The following is a 23618-nucleotide window of genomic DNA, read 5'->3' on the forward strand; positions in this document are numbered from 1 at the left end:
ACTTTGTCCTTTTTGTTTGCATATAACATCCTTTTAGATCCTGCTGTGTACAGATCTATCCTTCAAACAGATAACGTGGAAGAAGCCTTGTTTGAAGGAAATCCTTTGCATCCTTGACCTCAGTTTCTTATTTTCCTGTTTTCTAAATAAGACACTTTTTTTTTTTTTTTGTCTTTTTGCATTCCATTTATAGTATTTATACTTGTCTATACCTAATGGAGAAGGTATAATAATAATTACATGTTTCATTTCTCTTGTGCAATACTGTGTCCTGTGGCAACACTACCTATTGGAATGATACTAATGAGCACTTTCAGGCCAGCGGATACTCACAGATACGTAGACAGCTGCAAAAGCCGAAAGTGTGGCATGTTGAGAAGGGAACGTCTTCCTGGAAACATAATTTTATGACATGCATAGGTAAATAAAAATAGTATACAGGTGCATATTGCAGCAAAAGAACACAACTAATAGCAGATACATAACAAAAGTGCTTTTTAATAAAGAATGTCTACGTAAAGACATCCCTGTCTTTGGTCTGCTGATGGAGAATTCAATGTGTCATCATTCTTTTACAACACTCTTTTGACATGCTATATTTACCTCGCACATTATTTTCTGGAAACTTGCTGTAGGTGTGGATATTCACGGTGACATAAATTGCCCCATTTTTTCTGTTTTGCAACTGCAGTTCACTGTTGCTAGGAAGCAAACAGGGTTGCTTAGCTACCTTTCCTTTGATGCACCTGCCCTCGCTATGCAAACGCTTTCTTGAGTCTGTGCTTTACATGGTCTTGGTGTATCTTACCAGTTATCTAATATGCAGATAAATTTACTAGTTAGATTTTTTTTTTTTTTTTTACATTTGTGCTTACCTGGCAGACAAAATAGCATGCTGGTCATTTCCACTGCATATGTCCTGTGTGATATAGGGGTTTGTGGCACATGAAGTGCCAAGCCTTGTGTAGTTAGGCTTACAGACCGTGAGGAAGAATGGAGCATGATATCCAGTAGCTAGCTGAATGACATCAGTGACCAATGCAGTTGCACACAGGCCAAAAACATGAACACCTAAAGAAAAGAGAAGAGACCAGTGTAAAACAAACGAAACAAAATCAGAGAAAAAATCATTTGAAATCCTGCTTACCTACAAATCGAACTGTCCTCCGCAAAAAAGAATTGAAATTGCAGCCCCCTGCATTGATACTTCCTTCAGAGCTTCCACGACCCTTCAGTTTGGACTGGATACAGTAAAGGATTCCCTCTCCAAGCATGATCTGAAGGAGCGCAGAAGAGAAATATATTAGCATAATGAACTTCTGCCTTCAAAGCAGTATCACGAAGAAAAGAGGTACTCACAGAGGCTGCAGGGGCAGCAAATGCAAGACTGAGCAACATGAGTAGTGGGATAAGCTCTTCATTGCTCTCAACATATGGCATAGAGAGTGATCGATCATGACACTGAAATCCACCCTGCGCGGGCCGGAAAACGTCGGTTAGCTCCAGAAAGTACAGAGATACTATGGAGGAGGCCACAATGGGAAGCTTAAGGAAAGGGAAAGAAAGAGCGTAAGGTAGAAGACAGCAACATACATTTGGGTCAATTTTCTGATTTGTATTGCATTTACAATACATATATAGATATATATATATATATGTACATTAGGGGTGCTGAAATGAATCATTGCATCCATGCATCGCGATTCGGGTGTCCCCGATGCGGCATTGATACATAAGGACCGGAAAATCGATTGCGGGTGACGTCATCCCGACTTGCTTACTCTGGGGGCACTCAGCAGGAGGGAGTGGTCTGGGGCACCACCCGGAGGACCCAAGTAAAGGAGGATGCGGGCTGCTCTGTGCAAAACCACTGCACAGAGCAGGTAAGTATAACAGGTTTGTTATTTTTGTTTTTAATGTGTTGTAGAAACTGACAGTGAGGCACAGCTCACCCTGAGTCCTGAGATTGCATCACTGAAACCTTGGTTTCTACAGTGAATTAAACTTTTACTTCACTTTACTAGAAATATCCCACAGGTGCTTCCTGTCTACTGGATTACATTTTTGTTGATTTGCAAGTGCACCCTACTTGTGTGTGTGTGTGCATGTATGTATATATATATATATATATATATATATATATATATATATATATATATATATATATATATATATATAGTGCCTTGAAAAAGTATTCATACCCCTTGACATTTTCCACATTTTGTCATGTTACAACCAAAATCATAAATATATTTTATTGGGATTTTATGTGATAGACTAACACAAAGTAGCACATAATTGTGAAGTAGGAAGGAAAATAATAAATGTTTTTCAATTTCTTTTACAAATAAATATGTGAAAAGTGTGGTGTGCATTTGTATTCAGCCCCCCCGAGTCAATAGTTTGTAGAACCACCTTTCACTGCAATTACAGCTGCAAGTCTTTTTGGGGATGTCTCTACCAGCTTTGCAAATCTAGAGTGACATTTTTGCCCATTCTTCTTTGCAAAATAGCTGAAGCTCTTTAAGATTGGATGGAAAGCTTCTATGAACAGCAATTTTCAAGTCTTGCCCCTGATTCTCAATTGGATTTAGGTCTGGACTTTGACTGGGCCATTCTAACACATAAATATGCTTTGATCTAAACCATTCCACTGGAGCTCTGGCTGTATGTTTAGGGTCGTTGTCCTGCTGGAAGGTGAACCTCCACCCAAATCTCAAGTCTTTTGCAGATTCTAACAGGTTTTCCTCTAAGATTGCCCTGTATTTGGCTCCATCCATCTTCCCATCAATTCTGACCAGCTTCCCTGTCCCTGCTGAAGACAATAATCCCCACAACATGATGCTGCCACCACCATGTTTCACAGTGGGGATGGTGTGTTCAGGGTGATGTGCAATGTTAGTTTTCCACCACATATAGCATTTTGTTTTTTGGCCAAAAAGTTAAATTTTGGTCTCATCTGAACAGAGCACACTCCATATGTTTGCTGTGCCCCCCACATGGCTTCTCACAAGCTGCAAATGGGACTTTTTATGGCTTTCTTTAAACAATGGCTTTCTTCTTGCCAGATTTGTGGAGTGCACGACTAATAGTTGTCCTTTGGACAGATTCTCCCACCTGAGCTGTGGATTTCTGCAGCTCCTCCAGAGTTGCCATGGGCCTCTTGGCTGCTTCTCAGATTAATGCTCTCCTTGCCCGGCCTGTCAGTTTAGGTGGACCTACCATGTCTTGGTAGGTTTGCAGTTGTGCAATACTCTTTCTACTTTTGGCTGATGGATTGAACAGTGCTTCGTGAGATGTTCATAGCTTGGGATTTTTTTTATAACCTAACCCTGCTTTAAACTTCTCCACAACTTTATCCCTGACCTGTCTGGTGTGTTCCTTGGCCTTTTATGATGCTGTTTGTGCACTAAGGATCTCTAACAAACCACTGAGGGCTTCACAGAACAGCTGTATTTATATTGAGATTAACCACTTCAATACCAGGAACTTTCGCCCCTACCTGCCCAAGCCAATTTTCAGCTTTCAGCGCTGGCTGTTGCACTTTAAATTACAATTGCTCGGTCATGCTACACTGTACCCAAAACATTTTTTATAATTTTGTTCCCACAAAAAGAGCTTTCTTTTGGTGGTATTTGATTACTGCTAGGGTTTTATTTTTAGCGCAACAAATAAAAAAAAACGAAAATTTTGTAAAAAAAAAAAAAAAAAAAGGTTTCTTTGTTTCTGTTATAACATTTTGTAAATAAGTAAGTTTTCTCCTTCACTGACAGGCACTGAAAGGCGGCACTAATGGGCATTGATGATGGGTACAGATAGGTGGCACTGGTATGTAACACTGATAGGCATTTATAGGCAGCACTGAAAGGCTGCACTTATGGGTACTTATGGGTGACACTGATGGGCACTGATAGGTGGGCACTGATAGGTGGCAATGTCACTGATGGGTGGCACTGGACACTGATAGACGGCACTGATGGGCATAACTGATAGGGAGACATCTGGCATGCATTGGTAATGGACACTGGCACCATTTGTGGGCACTAATTGGCATATTTTGGGCACTGACTTTCATCCCTGGTGGCCCAGGTTGGTATACCCGTTCATCCATCCGTGGTGTTCATCCCTGGTGGCATCCACGGGGGGGGGGGGTGCTGATAATCAATCAGTGCAGACCCCCCTTTACTCGCGCCTGACAGCCGGCTTTTCCTGTTTACACTGTGATCATCCGTGATTGGACACGTGGTAAAAAGCCTCCATCAGAGGCTCTTTACCAAGATTGGTGTAGCGGTGTGTCATACTGACGCGTCGCAGTATCGATCGCCGCGCTGTGTGCCCCCACAGGTGTGCACCGCCAGTTATCCTGAAAGACATCATATGACGTCCAGTCAGGATAACTGAACCACCGCCTGGCCGTCATTTTGCTATGGACCGGGTGGGAAGTGATTAAATTACACACAGGTGGACTTCTGGAAGCATTTGGTTCCACTAGATTTTAGTTAGGGGTATTAGAGTAAAGGGGGCTAAATACAAATGCATGCTACACTTTTCATATTTATTTGTAAAAAATTTTGAAAACCATTTATCATTTTCCTTGTGAATGAATACTGTGTATGAATACTTTTTCAATGCACTGTATATATTTTATATATATATATATATATATATATATATATATATATATATATATATATTCATTTAAAAATGTCATTTGTTTCCAGGAATGCATATCGAAGAATGCATTATTTCAGGAAATGTAATGATTGCATCTTTAGAGATATGAGCCCGGAAAAAGATAAAAATAACCACCACTATAATCATGCTTTGGTATACTTAGATATATATAGATATTTGAAAATACAATAATAGCAACATTAACTATTAAAGCATCAAACCACTAATAACATGCTTAATGTGCATCTACAAGCATGAGTGGTTAAAGTTAGGAGGGATACCACTAATTTCAAAAAGATTGCTGTTAAAATTCGATGAAATGAAATGCCTTTCCACAGCACTAAGAGCACAATATTTTGTGAACAGAGGGGACAAAAGATTGATCTTTGCTACATGTGCATAGTATAATGTGTTTAGAAAATGAAAAGGCTGCATACCAACACAAAAAACCTCATGTATAATGTTATATCTTTTTTTTTTATGGCCTTGGAATCTGGATGGCTTATGCCTTGTACACAAGACAAGACTTTCCCGCAGACTAGGTCCGATGGGATCATTCAGTCAGAAATTACGATTGTGTGTGGGATAATCTGATCTTTTTTCTTTTAAAAATTCCGAAGGACCTATAAATAGAACATGTTTCAAATCTGTCCGACGGACTTAATTCCTATCAGGAAAACCGTTCGTCTGTATGCTAGTCCGAAGGGCCAAATACGATGCAAGGACAGCTATTGGCTACTGGCTATTGAACTTCCTTTTCTAGTGCCGTCGTACATCATCACATTTAAAACTAACAGACTTTAGTCCGTTCGTGTGTGGGCAAGTCTGTTCGTTTGCAACTCCGTCGAAAGTCCATCAGGAAGACCATCAGACCTTTTCTGCCGGAAAGTCCGGTCGTATGTACACGGCATTAGACTTATTAAGAAAATTTTTATTTAAAATCGTGTTAGCATACTTTACAAGCGCATATGAGGACACCTACCTATAATATGGAACCTAAAAAAGGTTACATAATCAACACAGTGGTTCAAATATCTAAACTTCTATATTCAGAATGGCCACTTCAGGGTCTAGATATCAATGGCATTGAAGTACACTGGCATGACCTGCAGTGGGTTGTTTAAAGCAAACTATGCCAAAATATCCATGAACCAAAACTATTTTCTGGGATAGACCAATATACCTTCTCACGGAGGTGTGATCAGCAGCTGCAGAAAACATTTGCTTGAGGTTAAATATAAGGGTTTATATGCAGTGCCTTGAAAAAGTATGCATACCCCTTGAAATGTTTAACATTTTGTCATGTTACAACCAAAAACTTAATTGTATTTTATTGGAATTTTATGTAGTAGACCAACACAACGTGTCACATAATTGTGAAGTGGAAGTAAAATGATAAACGGTTTTCAAATTTTTTTTACACATAAATATGTGGCGTGCATTTGTATGCAGCCCCCCCCCCCCCAGTCAATACTTTGTAGAACAACCTTTCCCTGCAATTACAGCTGCAAGTCTTTTTGGGGATGTCTCTACCAGCTTTGCACATTTAGAGAGTGACATTTTTGCCTATTCATCTTTGTAAAATAGCTTAAGCTGTCTTGCCACAGATTCTCAATTCGATTTAGGTCTGGACTTTGACTGGGCCATTCTAACACATAAATATGCTTTGTAGCCTGTAAGAACGATCAGGTGGCAGAACTGCCACTATGATCAATTCTTATGATGCACAGAATCACCGGCGGAAAACAAGGATATCTGAATGATGCCTGTAGCTGCAGGCATCATTCAGATATTCCCACTGAAAGTCCAGGACGTCATATGACATCCTTGGGCGGGAATTGTTTTAATATTAGATGAAAAAAAAGTCAGGTTATTGAACGCCATGTGCTCTTTCCCTGACATGTTTCATAGTAATAACTTTGAGGGTGGAGCTAACTGACGTCTGCTAAGTGTTGATTTCATAGGGAGCGGGATTTGTATATAGAAGATACAGCTGTTTGAGAATTGTCTTTTCAGCGGAGTACAATCCTATCTACCTTATTGAACTGCATATTTTATGCTCATTCCCTTAATCATACCTTAATCCCTTAATGAGTTTATATCAACATAGTTGTTGATTTATGAGCGCTACTTGTTTGTGTTACATTTATGTTTGTTTCTATCTTATCCTGAAGATTTTTTAGCAGCAGCCTACAGACTTTTTTTGTTGTGGATTTTATTAATTTCCTGATTTTAATTTTTATCTATTTCACTGTGCCTTTAAGTGCTTGCTGTGTGGGCCCCTTTTGCACATTTCATTCAAGGTTATTCGAGTACAAATGTATTAGTATTAGCTTATTGAACACAAGATAGCATTTTAAGTGTCATTCTTGCAATAATCCAGAAAACTACTAAGTGTTGACAAGCTTTGACACACTACTAGTTTTTTTTTTTGTTCAACCCAGCAGGATTGAATGAAAAAAAAAAAGACAGCTCAGGAGGAGCTGCTGTACTAACTACCTGGTTTTAGTACAGCGATCTCCCCTGCTATTGTGTTCTGACAAGGGGATGCCCCCCGCCAGAACACTCCTGTCGGTGTTCTCAACCATTAACTGAAAGCGCTAATCAGGAGCCAATTGGCAGACCTCTTTCAGTCAAGCCCCTTCAACAGAAGCTGACCGAACGGCCGACTTCTGTCGAACGGGCTTCGGTACACACGGGCCAAATGTTAGCTGGTTTCTTTGGAACCGACCAATGCCATCCGATATTCAGCCTGTGTTTACTAAGCTTAAGGGTTTTGTTGTTGCTAAGATGGAAGTTGTGGATGGGATGTGCTATAGTGAGAAGCCCATCAGTTAGAAAAAAACAAAACAACAAAAAGATATCGGGGTAACTGATGCAGAAGTATAAAAGCCAGGACAGGTGTAATTTAATCTGGACTCAACAGATGCAAATTCTCCAGGGTACCAGATTTCTATTTTTAAAGCATATTGTCCTCATTAAAGCCCAATAGAGCAAAGTAAAGTAAAATAAAGTAAAGTAAATAAAATGTAATTTATGTTGTGTTTTATTGTGTTGATGCTTTATTATTATATGCAGCTGTTCTACAACATGCTATAGACCCAGACCACTGGTCTTATACAATCTTCAGAAGCCTTACAGGCATATAGGTGTGCGCAGCTTATGGCATTAGGGTGTGCACCCCAAAGCTCAAAAACAGAGCAACAGAGACAGTGTCTATTGATGTGCACATGTCATGGCTGCAATGTCATGCTTTGCACTCATGGCAGGAAATATAGAAGCACATGTGATTGAGTCCTTAATATCTGTTTTCTTTATTTTTAAGAATTTTATTTGTTTTTTATCTTTTTTTTATTTATTTATTTACATTTTTAGCTGCCCTGTTGGGGGGATTTGGTGATTTATCAGGGGTCTAAACAGACCCCTGATGTTTCACATTTAAGACTGAGAAATGGACAGAGGATATAAATCAGTCCCTTTCCCTGCAGTCTCAGCTGCACAGAGGATAGGAAGCACTCACAGGCTTCCTGTTAATAGCATAGTAAACATAGTTTACTATGCTTCAGCGATGAATGGACAGAGTAGCGATCGGTACTGGTTCATCCAGAAAAGGATATATCTACTGACCTCATCTCCTACTCTACATACTGAAACATCCCAGCTGCCATTGAGAGAAGAGAGGAGAGAAGCCGGAAGCATTGCAGGGGGGACACACAGCAAGGCGAAGGGGGTACAGATACTAGAACTGATCCCCCTGCAGAGCAGGTGGAGGGCGAGAGAGGAGGAGAGAGGGAGAGGAGGAGAATCCAGCAGTTATCCAGGGTAGGGAACAAAAGGATCGGTGTGTGCAATAAGACAGTACAGTCGGGCCTCCTACTCAGCAGGTGTATGGGCCCCCATTTTTGAACTGATAGGGCCCAGGCCCCTGTACAGGAGGGCCAGTTCTATTGCCTTATCAGGGCCCTGGCACACTGGGTGATAAGGGTGTGCCCAGGCACATCCGGCACACCCACTGCTTACAGGTCATCTGCACAGTGCTCTAATCAGCTCTGCCTGTTCTTCCTGACTAGTAAAGCACTAACCCATTAAAAAATATTTTTAAAAATCCCATATTCTTTCCTTTTTATGCAGACTTACGGGAATTTTTTTTTTTTAATATGCAGGTTTAATTGGGTTTAAAAAATATATGCCTGTCTGTAGAGAAAATGTGCTTAATAATGCAGCACTGTGACTTTATTCTTAAAACATGCAAAACAAATGTGCCTGCTTATTATGTGGGCCAATGTCTTGGAGCCATTTCTAAAAACACAAAGCAATCAGATTCATTATTTGCACTGGAATAGTTTCCTTTGTCTCCATAGTAATTATGCTTGAATCACACACTCTTCTGATGCTTGCTTTGTTGGATTTTAAGGATTATGTAAAAGTCGTGATATGAAGTAGATGTTAGACATTAGTCATATGAGGTGCAGAAAACACATTATTATAGCTGAAGTAAGAACCATAGGGATTAGGAAAAAAATGTAACAACGTAACTGAAAACAAACGCTTCACATTGTAAACATTTGTATCCAGTTCGTTTCAGACTCTTCTCTCAAGACCATTAAAGTGGTTGTAAACCCTTACAACCAATTTTGACCTACAGGTAAGCCTAGATTAAGGTTTACCTGTAGGTCCAAGAAATATCTCCTAAACCTACACGGTTTAGGAGATATTTTCTGAAAGACAAGCACCGCTGTGCGCGCCGCGGTCAACGGCGATATGCTGCGAGTGGCAGCTCCTGTGCGCATGTGCGGAAGTGACGTCATCGCGGCTTCGCCGAATGACAGTGGCGGAGCAGCGAGACCCACCGAGAAGATAGATGCTCTGGACTACAGGGGACAACGGTGACTTCGCTGGCTCCTGTGTCAGGTAAGTGACACATAATGGACTACTATGAGATGCATAGTAGTCCATTATGCTTTACCTTTGCAGGGAATGAAAGAGGAAGTAACACTCATCAGGGTTTACTTCTTCTTTAAAGTAGAACTATAGGCAAAACTCTGTTTTCATTTTGGATAGAGTAAGGGAGGGTCATAACCCTTGTCAGATTTTTTTTTTTTTGCCATCTGTGTCCTATTGCAGAGATTTCCTCTCACTTCCTGTTCCATAGCCAAACAGGAAGTGAGAGGATATTCCTGCAAATAAAGGGAATTCCTTGGGGACCTCCATGTCACCAGAACTAGTGTCCCCATTGGAAGATTTCCCCTCTATTACTTTTCTGGGGACAACCCTAAATTTGGGATTTTATATTACTTTCACTTTGGCTGATTTCACACCTGAGTGTTTTCAGCTCATAAAACGTTTGCAAAAAGCACGAAAAAAACACCCAGCAAGAAAATCCCATTAATTTCAATGGCACCTGTACACATCTAAGCGTTTTGTCACCTGAAGCAAAATGCCTGAAAAATGCCTTAAGCCTTGTACACACGGTCGGAGAATCCGTCAGAATGCGTCTTATCGGAGAGTGTCGTTAGATAATCCGACTGTGTGTGGTATGCATCGGACTGATTCCGTCCGAATCTCCGTCGGACCCAATTTTCCAACATGTTGGAAATATTTCCCAAACAACTGGTTTGATCGGACATAACGAATTTTGATCGGACCAAGTGCCACGCATGCTCAGATCAAATTCCTACATCAAAGCTATTGGCTACTAGCCTGAATGTAGTCCCATCGTAACTAAATTACGTCATCACAATCTGAAAGATCGGACTTTTCGACAACTTAGTCCGACCGTGTGTATGCAACAGTTTCGGACACAATCCGTCGGACAAAATCCGACGGATTTGGTTGGCAGAATCTCCGACCGTGTGTACGTGGGCTTAGGCTGCATTCACATCTGAGCATTGCAAAGTCGCACGTTTTTACCGCAATTTTTCACATGTCTTTGTGGCGATTTTATACAGGCCACTAATGTAAAAAGAAGAAAAATGCCTGTAATCTGCCCCAAAGAAGCTTATGTTCTTTTTTGAATTTAAGGCGTTTTTCAGGCGTTTTGCTTCAGGTGACAAAACGCTCAGATGTGAACAAGTACTGTTGAAATGAATGACATTTTGCTTGTTGGGCGTTTTACAGGCGTTTTTTCAGGCGTTTTACGAGCTAAAAATGCACAGGTGTGAATGCAGCCTGGGTTCACATTAACGTAATCTCAGAGACTGCATGTGATTCACACCTGCGCAACAGGTGCCGATCACATGCTATCTCTGAGCAATGCGAGTACTCGCATTAGATTCACACAGAAAATAGTGCAGGGACCTGTTTTCCCCACACTAGAATAGGATTGCATGGTTGTTCTCACTTATGCCATCCGATTTCTGTGCGAGTTCACAGTTCGCGCTGCGATCTGTGAATGAAACTGGGGGTGTCATTAACTTTGTCAATAACACCCGCAGCGGTTCACACAAGGCAGTGTGAACTGCCTGTGGGAGAGGAGCGATGTGGGAACTGGTGCTGGAATCCCACTGGTTCCCGCATTGTATTAGTGTGAACCCAGGGCCAATGATAATGGTAAACAGGACAAATAAAGAGGGTTAATCTCCTCAACAGGGACACAAAAAGCAATAAAAACTGACAGATTTTCTAATCCATCTTCACTCTATCCAAAAGTTAAAAAAAATTGCCTTTAGTTATACTTTAACCTCTTGATGACTGCCCCTGTGGGCAGAATTATGCACAGGTACATGATTCTTCGCTTACAGGTCTAGGACGTGTATGCACGCCGCCGGCGACCCATTCCCGCTGCGATTGGACACAGAGGGAGCCAATCAGCAGGTCCAGCGGGCGCAATGTCCTCCGGGATCCGACGATTGTTTAAGGCACAGGCAGAACCGCGATCTGCCTATGTAAACAAGGCAGATCACCTAAGCAGAAACACAGATCTCTGTCTTCCCACAGTAAATGAATCTCCCACACAGTAACCAAGCACTCCCTATGAACACATTTAACCCTTTGATCAATTTAGGCCAATATGTATTCTGCTACATATTTTTGGTAAAAAAAAAAAAAATCCCAATAAGCGTATATTAATTGGTTTGCGCAAAGGTTATAGTGTCTACAAACTATGGGATAGCGTTTATGAAATTTAATTTTTTTTTCTAGTAATGGCGGATGTTAACCCCCTTACCTGCCAGTGCCATTAGTACAGTGACAGTGCATTTATTTTAGCACTGATCACTCCATTAGTATCACTGGTCCCCAAAAAGGGTAAAAAGTGTCAGTTAGGTGTCCAATTTATCCGCCGCAATATCGCAGTCCCACTATAAGTCGCTGATCGCCGCCATTACTAGAAAAAAAAAATTCCAAAAATCTAGTCCATAGTTTGTAGACACTATAACTTTTGAGCAAACCAATCAATATAAGCTTATTGGGATTTTTTTTGGTTTACCAAAAAATATGTAGCAGAATACATATTGGCCTAAATTGATGAAGAAATTAGATTTTTTTTTTTTTTTTACTGGACATGTTTTATAGCAGAAAGTAAAAAATATTGTTTTTTTGTTTATAGCACAAAAAATTTAAATTGCAGAGGTGATCAAATACCACAAAAAGAAAGCTCTATTTGTGGGGAAAAAAAGGACATCGATTTTATTTGGGTACAGCAACGCAGTGCCGTTTCTCTAAAAATGGCCTGTTCATTCCGGAGCTGAATGGGTTAATGGTAACTAGATACAAGACACACAGTGATATTTTAAAGATGTTTTGGAAGTGATTACACTGTTAGGTAAAAGTGGAATAATGTACATTATTAGCTTTTGCCTTATTCTCAACTACACATACAAGTACTTACAGCCCTAGGAGTTGTAATATTATATGTTAATCCACACTGGGTCCTGTTTATTACATCTGTCAGTTCTATACAGTAAAAGACTCACCTCCACAAAATAGAAGCATGGTAAGAGAGTCATGCTGTCCTTTGGAGGCCGAGGTTTGGTCTTCTCTTTAGTGGATATCATGGCACCCAGTGGGTGACTATTGAGATGTGGGACCAGTGGATGCCTAAAGACACAAAGTACAAATTAAAATGGTTAGATTGCTTATATTTTTATTTAATCATTACTTCAGGTATTACACCTGTATACACCCTTAAAGACCAAAGGTATTTTCCCTAATCATCTTTCAGGAAGCACTGCTACACAAACTTTTAAAAGGAGGCTCCTCCCCGCAGAACTCTATTGTAGGTGCACTCTTTCAGGCTTGTCCTGTTAGTGTGGTTCTCTTACCTTGTTCAGGAGTCCCAAGAGGGTAACCGGAGCCATTGTGGCAAAATGTGGAGAATTTTCATCTCATGATGCGAGATGAATAATTGTGAAGCTTCGGGTTTTGGAATTTGTGCAGGATGGAGCTGACAAGGGAATAGCCATTACCATGCTAAAGGTGCAGTGTTTTTAAAAAAAATCTTTTGCTAAGGAACCTTTGGGTACCAAATTTTACGCACTAGGTAGATGGTGTCTCTTAGAGGATTTCCTAAGTGGGACTTCTCTGTGGTTCTACAGGCTTTGACCAAGAACTTCTCGATTCTGGAAGCTTAAAAGTCCTCATACTTAGGACTATTCTTCTGGTGGCATTGACTTTGGCTCCCCAGATGGAGTTGCAAACTTTGTTTATAAGGGAATTTTTTCTGCCAGTCTTCCCAGACTGAATTGTATTGAAGACAGATCCAGAGTTTTTGTCTATCATCGCTCTTCTACCATCGTTTTCAGGACATTATTGTGCCCACCCTCTCTTGGTTTGGATGGCTCTTTATCCTAAAGATCACAGTTTTTCCCTGTCTGCTGTCTATCCCGATCCAATTACCGCCTTGCCTTTTTGCGGCCTACAGGAAGATGTGTAGGTCTTTCCTTCGGGGACCCAAATCAGCAGCTGGTGGGCCCCTCTCTGTTATCTTGTGTATGTGTCCCCTCCCCCCCATTCTGTTATATTTATCTCTGCTTATTTTTTCCCTTCTTTGCCCTTTCTTCCTATCTTGTCTCTTACACATCTTCTTCTTTATTTATTTCTCTCTCTCTTTTCTCCTTTTCTGAGATCTAGTTTAGGGCGGTAATGGAGTAGGGGGTTGATTGGAGTAGTCAACCCTGATCTCCAGACCATACTAGACCTACTAAACAACTAGCATACAATGCATTCCTAAGACCTGCTATTTTCAGTTGGTCTTGCTAGATTTCCGGATAGACAATTCAACATTATGGAGAATAGAACCGATGACATCTTCAATAGTGAGGCATTGATAATCATCGTTTACATGGTCATTGTGCCTTATAATCTGTAATCCAAATTGTTTTTTTTTTTTTTTTTTTCTTATCTTGTTTTGTTTTTTTCATCTTCTCCTCCATACGCTATGTTTATGTGTTTGATGTACAACTGCATGACATGCTGCAAATGGAAATGTATCCTATTTTGCTATTGTACTCTGTATGGTCTTTAAAACCTACAATAAAACCTTTATGTTAAAAAAAATAATAATAATTTGAACTCCAGGAAAGATAAAAATCCGCTTTTGCAGTGGGGTTGTGCTGCATGAGTTAACTGCTCATGTCTGTCTAAAGCAGTGGTTCTCAACTCTTGTCCTCAGGACCCACTAACAGGCCAGATTTTAAGTATTACATTGGGGAAATGCAGACTAGAATACTCAATCACTGAGCAGCAAATGATATCACCTGTGATGTATTTCAGTTATCTTGAAAACCTGACCTGTTAGTGGGCCCTGAGGACAAGAGTTGAGAACCACTAAAGAATTTAGAAAATTAGTATCACCTGCACCTCCAGGCTCTTCCTTTCAAGGAGAACCCGCATTCACTATAGCCTTTCAACACCCAGAAAGTTTCTCTTGGTGGACTTTTAACTCTTTGGTCACATTGGTGGACCTGCAGTTTGGTAATTCCTTCACTACATTTGACCTTCTCCGCACTCAAAAACAGATTCCACTTAGGGAATATCATCATTATTTGCAAATAAGACACTTTTTTATGTCCCACTTATCCCTTTCACCCTCCTCTCCCTCTAGTATGTTTGAACAGATCTGCCGTGACTCTCCCAGGGGAAAAGGCCTGATTTCTATCCTTTACAAATTGGCTCTATCCACTGGATTTCCAGGGGAACCACCTTATAAATGTAAATGGGAGTCGGACTATGGTGAACAGTTTGACTCGGGGGACTGGGACACGATGCTGAATAACTTACGCAGAGCTTAAAAGTCCTTAGCGATCAGAGAAACGGCTTACAATGTATTAACTAGATGGTTACACCCCATCCAGACTTCACTCTATCTTTCCTGGGGCCTCCGAATTGTGTTTTAGGGGTGTCCTGTCCCAGGTACTTTTAGGCACATATTTTGGGACTGTAACCAGCTCTCCCCGTTATGGGGTGGGGTGAAGGCCATGGCCTCTCCCATATCTGGTACACCTGTACAGCTCACACTCCCTATATGCCTTCTTGGAGCATCAATTCCGGGTGTCCTTCGCAGTGAAGAATGTCTGATCCACACTATGTGCTTGGCAGCTCTATGGGCCATTGCTCTACACTGGAAATCCCCCACAGTTCCCCTGTCCTCCGTTCTTAACAGAATGGATACTATTATGCTCATGGAGCTCAAAGAATTCTATATACTTTAGGGGATAAAATGCACCTATTCGAACGCAGATGAAATGCCTGGAAATCTCACAGAGATACCCTACTACTTTAAGAGTGAACACCAGTTTGAGTAACCAGTCCTCACAAGATTATAACTCGCAAATATACCCTCTCCCCACTTCAAACAGGTTATGCTCTGTTAGATACTGATGGTCTGCATCTTGTCTAATTTTTCCTTGGATGCTTCAAAATGTTATTTATTTGTTTTCCTTTTGTTATTTTCTTGATTTTCACACATTTACATGTACTGTCAATCGACTGTATTGCTATTTTCTCAATAAAAAACGTTTGTAATAAAAAAAAAGAATTTAGAAAAGCAGTTTTACTTTCCCGATTCCTCTGTTCCTGCAAGCTTCTCTGTGCTGCTATTCAGCAGCCTCTTTTCTACCATCCTCCTGCAGCTTAGGGTCACCAAGACCGATACAGGGTCCATAGCCCTGCATTGGAGAAGAGAACATTGAGGGACAGGCCAACCCTCTCGATCAAAGGGTAATGCACCACCTGCAGTGCGGAGCTTTTACTTAGTCCCCCTAGACGAAACAAAAAGTTAACCATTGCAGTGCAGGCACAGCCCCAATACAAAGAAGCATTTTTGGGGTTCCTGGAGTTTGGCTTTAAATGAAGGGTTAAATAAGTACACTTTAAAATATAAGAAAACCTGATTTTTTCACTTGCCAGGTTGCTATAACCCGCAAAAAGTGTTTATAGGCTTTGTTTTACTACTGAGTCCATTTTCAGCACCTCTGCAGCACAAACCAGGACTTGGCTGTCAAAATGACAGCCACTATTGGCAATTTCCAACAGCTTCAGAGCAGACAGGAAGACCAGGGTGAACCAGGTGCATCAAAGGTACTTTATTGCTGTTTTTGTGGATGGACCCAAGGTCCATAACTGGTTAAGGATCGTTCTACAAAGTTTAAATTCCTTTTAGTCTATTTTTAAACAGATTTTTTGATGAATTTTAGTCTACAAGACCGAAAGTGTCTCTTTTCTTGTTGTTATGTGCTACCTCAGCTGTTTGCTGAATGGAAACTTGTGCTGACAGAAATATGTGGTTACAGTTGCTAACCTTCAAAATTGATAGAGGCCGTACTGCTCATTTGATGCCTTCCATACTTTTTAGGTCACTGATCCAAAAACAAGGGAAGTCAGAACTTCTGATTGTCTTACTTGCTCAAGGTCAGTAACTTAGTAAGCACCAACGATATTGAGTTAGCGAGACAGCCAGGTATCTTTCATTTTCAGAAGAAGAGATCGGCAATAGCAGCTTACATATTTCCCTATTTCCAAATTTCCTTTAAGATGATCACAAAAAAAAGGATTGTTCTGGGTTTGGTTTGTCTGCCTCTCCAATACATTACATACATATCTATACCCAACCCCATACATACAGTACATACCCCTACTTCTCCATACATACCTACATACTCCACCCCATACATGTATACCCTGCCTTTCCTTACATTATATAAATACATACCCCACCTCTCTATACATTACATACATAACCCACCCACCTCTCCATACATTGCCTTCTCTGGGGAATAACTGATTAGTTGGTTTAGATTTTTTCAGGCTGAGATCAGCAGATACCATAGATGGCTCCCTTTCCCTCACTACCATGGGCACAAACATGCAAGCCTACATGATCCATTAATTAATGGTTATAAAAGATCTTTTGTCTAATCATGTTTGCATGGCTGACCACAATCTAAATTCACACTGAGTTGAGGTAAGTAACAGTTGCTGTATAAGGTGAGTTGACAGTGGTGCCTATATATGCACATGGTAATGGCCCCATATACTAGTGCTGTATCATATGTCTGCTCTCTTGTCATGAAAACAGAAGTAATGGTGCTTAAGAATAGCACATAATGGGGACCTTTGCCCAAATCTGTCAATTTTGCTTTGGTTAACCTATCCATCTTCTGAAGATTCAGTTCCTAAATTATCTCCCTCTTGCCTATTTTTAATCTGCCCATCAGAATTTGTAGGCTGGCACTGGACTCTTTTTTAAGGTTTTGCCAAGTAACTGAAACGGGCAGTCCAAAATAAGGATTGCTGAATCCTGGAATGGCCAGTCAGGATGCTAGCTCTTCGGCAAACATGAATTTCTCGTGGGTAAGGAGTGCCTTTTTAAAAGAGTCATCAAACTTTGTGTTAAGTATCCAAAAGTTTATTTTTATTTTTATTATTAACACTTTACTGAAAGTATTGTACTGTCTTTCAATGTAAATAAACATTTGGTGTCTCATGACCCTTTGAAAAGGGCATTCCTCACACACCACACAAGTCAGAAATGGGTGAGCATTCACTAAATCCCATGCTTCTCGCAGATTGGAGAGCTCTGGGTCTGACTCAGAAGGGAGTGTGTCTGACCTCTAAAGAGGGACCACTGCTTCCACCAAGAGCATGCTGGCAGGAGACAGACTTTTAAAATATGTGGCTACTTTTAGACTTTTCACACATTTTGTTTTAATGCACATTTGATGTATTCAGCTGATTTAAACTAAAAGTTCAGGGCTTTAAAGGAAATCTGTAATATGAGTCAGTAACTAAAATAGTATTGAAGGCATAAGGACCACCATGTCAACCATGGGACCTCTATATTCAGAAAGAGAAATCAGCAGCAGTAGCCCCCATTTTCCTTTAATTCACAACCGTTCCCCTGGATGTAGAATGCAATTGGATTTTGTTGGAATTTGGATTTCTATTGTAATTTCATGACACGAAGCAGTGTTTTAATTTTGTTTTTACCATGTATTACTGTTGTTCCTCTGTACAAGTCAATGTGAATGCATGGTAAATGCATTTCAATTGGTAACCATTCTTCCCAGAAAACATGTTAAAATTGGTCTCAAAGTTTGCTGGTAATGTAGTCGCATTTTATACTGTTTAAATTTTGCTTAAAGCATCTGATAATTTCCTTACCAATATAATTGTATGTTAATCATAGTTAAACAAGTGTAGGGCTGCATGATAGCCAGTTTTTTAAGATCGAGTACTAGTACCGATACAATTTCTCAAGTACTCGCTGATACCAATTACCGATGCCTATTTTTAGTGTCATGTGACAGTTGTTTTAGGACTTGTTCACACCATGCATGCATGAAAATTGATGGAAAAGCAGCACAGAGTTCACTTGCATAGATGTGAGTTTCACATCAGTTTTCATGTATGTTTCATTGAGTTTTTACAGCCTGATTTGAAAAAGAGTCCTATGCAATTTCAGTCCATTTTAGGTGGTATTTCTAATCTCATACACTACAATTAGCACTGGAATCACCTGAATGGCTGAACAAAATCGCATTGGACCAGGCTGGGCTTTGAAGTTGCACTGCAAACCAGCCCGTACATATGTGAACCAAGTCTGAAGGTATTGGTTCCAGTTTTGGAGCATTTGCACAAGTACTTGCACCGATATCGGTATCGGTGCAACGCTAATTCTGGGTATTTGTTACATAGTTACGTTGGACCAGCTTGTGCCAATGTTACTATGCATATACCATATCTGTGGGATTTCTCCAGAAGCTGGACATAGCTACTCTAGTGATCTCCAACTTGCTGCGGAGTCCTATGCTGAATGGCTAGACATAGCTACTCCAGTAATCTCCCACTTGCTGATGAGTCCTGTGCTGAGCGGCTGCCTTGCTGCAGTGTGAACACAGGAGGTCGGCCAGTCAGAGACCTCTTTGCCTTTTCTCAATAAATGCAAAACATTCACTGATTGGATGAGGTGGAGAGCCTGATATCATCACCTCTCCCCCCACATCATCCAATCAGAAAATGCTTTGCTTTTGTTGAAAAAAAGCAAAGCATTGTCTGACTAGTGCCCATGCCAAGCTACAGACCTCCTGTGTTTAGTAAACATCAGGGCAGCCACTCAAAGCTAGTGGAGATCACTGGAGTAGTGATGCCTACTTAAGTGATTTCCAGTTTCTACAGGGATCCTGCAAGTATAGTATGAGCATAGTTACATTGGTCCACTGTATTTAGGTATAAAATATCCATACCTGGAATTCATCTTTAAACTAAAAATGTGTCTGCAAAGTTGCTAATGGTATTGGTCACTGGAGAAGTCAAACTCAATAGTTGGTCTCCATGCTTTAGGTGCACCATGCTCTTGCTATATTTCAAAGTTACTACTGTAATTACTGTATAATTGCAAAAGAGTATGTACAAATACAGTATGTTTAAAGTGATTGTTGTAGAATTCTATTAGTGAATCTAGTCATTATTTTCCCCATTTATTTTGACAGTATGTAATATTTTATAAAACATATTTGATTCTAAAATTCTTTTCAGTTCCTGCTTCCTAAGGCATGTATAATCTTAATTACGCTCATACAGGCAAACGCAAACCTTCTCTAGGGCCAGTTTGGTAATATGCCAGTGCATGTATCAGTATGTATTTGGGTTGGGGGAGGAAACAACCAGAATAAACCTACTCAAACACAGCAAAACAATACCAACTCCATGCAGATAGCGTTCCTAGCTGGACAGGTAAAACCACATTTTCTGTAGTCTGTGCAATGATAGCTATTGTACAATGCAATTGAGCAAATATTGTCCTACATGCTTGAAGAGTACATGATTGACACACTGACCACTGCCTTGACCCTAAATACGCTAGTATACAGCCAAACATTATAAATGTTTAAAATTAAATAAAAAAATCAACTAAAAATGATAAAAATAGGTAGAAAATTGAAACACGCAAGAATGACAACACTTCAGATATCAGATAACTAGAAACATAAGAACGCATGTGGTTTTACACGTGATATTAATACTGTTTAGTAGTTACAAAGCCAGTCCTGCACTCAAGCAAGTAAGAATGTGCAAAAATATTGTAGACAAATAAAATCAACTGGTATCTTTTTTATTTTTATTTAAGTGCCATAAATACCGCAGCCATGATATTTTTCAGCGTGGTATAACTTGTTAAAAGATGTAATTACTGCCAGGGATGCATTTCAGCACACTTAATGATATGGACTGATTGCAGCTGCATATTACTAAGGAATATAGCATTTCACAGTAATCAATAGAGCCTCACCATAAATTGCAAATGGAGAAATGACATAAGGATAATGCAATCAGTGTTATATCTAAGAATTATAATAGACGAAGATGCGTTTACATGAACACATAGCCAACTGCTGTATGCATATTCTTACTCAGTGAGTATTCCGGTAAATCATTAGCCCAGCCCTGAATATATACTCCATGCAATCAAACCAGCAAGATCCACAAGCAACATCTTGAGAGCTAGCTAAAAATATATTTACCTGTCAAGGGAGGGAGATGCAGGGTAGAGAAGGAAACATCAAACCGACTTAAAGGGGGAGACCAGGAACAAAGAGAGGTAGAGCAGGATGCTGAGCTACAGTAGTAAGGAGCCCAAAGGATGCCTGTGAATGAATACAGAGCACATGGGGGAGGGTCTGCAAATCTCTGTATCCCGCTGTAACAAAAGAGCAATTCTGGACACCTTACAAAAGGGCTCTCCTACAAAAGGTACCCTAGTTCCTTCCGTTAACAATGGGAGAGATGCCCTACTGGAAGACTCTAACTCTAGTGTGGTTGGTACCCAGGACAAGACAAGGGAGAAGAGGAAGGAGGGATGCTGTCCAGGAGTGATGGAGGGAAGGAACCAAGAGAAGGGACAGACAGAGGAGGAGACAAATAAAGAGGCAGAGTCTGCACTTCACACAAAAGCCATCAGGGTGATAAAGTGTGTGCTGCATGTGCACTCTAGCGTGTCTGCCTGGATTTTGTCTAATAATCAGGACACATTTAGTTTAGGTGTGTCCCTGCCTGCTTGTCATTTATTAGGGATACTGAAGAGATAGGCGTGAGAAAATCAGTCATTCAAGATATTGAAGCATTTCTATTCTCAAGAATAAGACTGCATGTGCTTATATACATGAGGGTGCATCCCATGAATGCACATATGACAGATTGGCAATATTACCATATTATAAAAGACACAGGTTAATGCATCTCTTTTTTTCGAATGAAGCAGAACTAAAGTCTAAAATTAAAATGCAATGTCTCTTTTGCCACAAAATAAACTTACCTGCCCGCTTGCTCACATTTTTCTTTAAAATGTACAGTGAGCTGTGCATGCACAGTACCTGTGCGCCCAGATGACTGAACTCCTGCGCATGCGCGGGAGAGACATCATCCTGCACTGACCAATCAAGATGGCTGAGGACCAGGACCGGAAAAAAGCTGGGGAGAAAATGCAAGCACTAACAAGGGACCTTGTGGGCATCTGACTGTTGAAGCAGCAGTAAGTATTGCAGACTTTTATTACACTTGAATACATTCCTAATTTTTTTTTTTTTACATGCAAACCTGAATTTGACCTGGTATAAATCTCTCTGTACAGCAGAGCTCAGACTGGGGGAGGGAGAAGCAGCACAAATAACCAACTAGTTGTGCTGCAGTGTAGGTAGCATGCTGATAGAATGAGAGGGCAATCTGCTGCTCTCACTTCACTGTTCAGTCACAGGTGGGGGACAAGGACAAGGACGTTACCTTATTGCAGAAGAGAAAAATCAGGCCTCCCTTTGTCAGAATTGGCAGGTAGTGATGGACGAACTTCCGACGGGACGTTTCGCGAACGCGAAACGCGAACGGACACAAACGTTCGCGAAAACGACCGTTCGCCGCGGGCTCCATTGACTTCAATGGGAGGCGAATTTCGCAAACCTTTAGGTCGAATTTGCGGCCACGGGGTAATTATTAGGGGGTAGCACGTAGTCCCACCACCTGGACAATAGCATAATACATGTATGAGGTGAATTTGGGATCGATAACTACAAGCATTTTTTTTTTATTTGGGAAATTGTTCTGACAATTCAGGACTATGGAGCTAATGAAGGCAATGGAGGAGAGGGAAGGTCAGGGACCAGGGTAGGCAAACAAGAGGGTGCAGGAGATACAGAGCACTGACAGCAGCACCGTAATACAGAGCACTGACATCAGCACCGTGACATACAGCGCTGACAGCAGCTCCGTGACATACAGCGCTGACAGCAGCTCCGTGACATACAGCGCTGACAGCAGCTCCGTGACATACAGCGCTGACAGCAGCTCCGTGACATACAGCGCTGACAGCAGCTCCGTGACATACAGCGCTGACAGCAGCACCGTGACATACAGCGCTGACAGCAGCTCCGTGACATACAGCGCTGACAGCAGCTCCGTGACATACAGCGCTGACAGCAGCTCCGTGACATACAGCACTGACAGCAGCTCCGTGACATACAGCGCTGACAGCAGCTCCGTGACATACAGCGCTGACAGCAGCACCGTGACATACAGCGCTGACAGCAGCTCCGTGACATACAGCGCTGACAGCAGCTCCGTGACATACAGCGCTGACAGCAGCTCCGTGACATACAGCGCTGACAGCAGCTCCGTGACATACAGCGCTGACAGCAGCTCCGTGACATACAGCGCTGACAGCAGCTCCGTGACATACAGCGCTGACAGCAGCTCCGTGACATACAGCGCTGACAGCAGCTCCGTGACATACAGCGCTGACAGCAGCTCCGTGACATACAGCGCTGACAGCAGCTCCGTGACATACAGCGCTGACAGCAGCACCGTAAGCAGCCCCAGGAGGAAGTCAGCACAGCACAGGGATGGTGTGATCCCCTCATAATAAGAACCCCCAGGAGGAAGTCAGCACAGCACAGGGATGGTGGGAGCCCCTCATAATAAGAACACCCAGGAGGAAGTCAGCACAGCACAGGGATGGTGGGAACCCCTCATAATAAGCAGCCCCAGTAGAAATATGACACCGCTCAACCTCTTCAAAGAGGAGGGTAGGGGCATATAGTACGGTGTGCTTTTTTGGGTCAGGGAAGTGAGCCAAATGAATTAAGAAGGTCTGTGTGCTTGATTCCAAAAATTGTTTATAGACATATACATGGTCTACTGATCACATGTGTTGAATTCCTCCGAGATCCATGCCTCATTCATTTTTAGAAATGTGAGGTAGTTAACACTGTGGTGAGCTAGGCGAGTACGCTTATCGGTCACAATCCCCCCTGCTGCGCTGAACGTCCTTTCGGACAGGACACTGGATGAGGGGCAAGCCAACAGTTCGATTGCAAATTGGGCAAGCTCTGGCCAGAGGTCAAGCCTGCCCACCCAGTAGTCTAGGGGTTCATCACTCCTCAGAGCGTCCACATCGGCCGTTAACCCAATGTAGTCGGACACCTGACGGTCTAGGCGTTCCCTGATGCTGGATCCGGATG

General features: G+C 41.4%; 1 protein-coding gene across 1 annotated transcript in view; it reads right to left on the bottom strand.

Moving 5' to 3' along the window:
- The window catches only part of PLPPR3 (phospholipid phosphatase related 3), a 31959-nt gene extending 10935 nt beyond the window's left edge, over window positions 1-21024 (bottom strand). The window contains exons 1-6 of the mRNA XM_077475643.1: window positions 20634-21024; window positions 12588-12711; window positions 1360-1545; window positions 1148-1277; window positions 876-1071; window positions 334-391 (exon numbers count right to left, since the gene is read on the bottom strand). Coding sequence (XP_077331769.1) covers window positions 334-391; window positions 876-1071; window positions 1148-1277; window positions 1360-1545; window positions 12588-12668 — 651 coding nt within the window. The 5' untranslated portion in view covers window positions 12669-12711; window positions 20634-21024. The remainder of the gene's footprint in view (window positions 1-333; window positions 392-875; window positions 1072-1147; window positions 1278-1359; window positions 1546-12587; window positions 12712-20633) is intronic.
- Window positions 21025-23618: the final 2594 nt, after the last annotated feature.

This window comes from Lithobates pipiens, unplaced genomic scaffold, assembly GCF_037356315.1.
Source record: "Lithobates pipiens isolate NorthernLeopardFrog02 unplaced genomic scaffold, aLitPip1_a1.2 Scaffold_13, whole genome shotgun sequence".
NCBI classification, from domain to species: domain Eukaryota; kingdom Metazoa; phylum Chordata; class Amphibia; order Anura; family Ranidae; genus Lithobates; species Lithobates pipiens.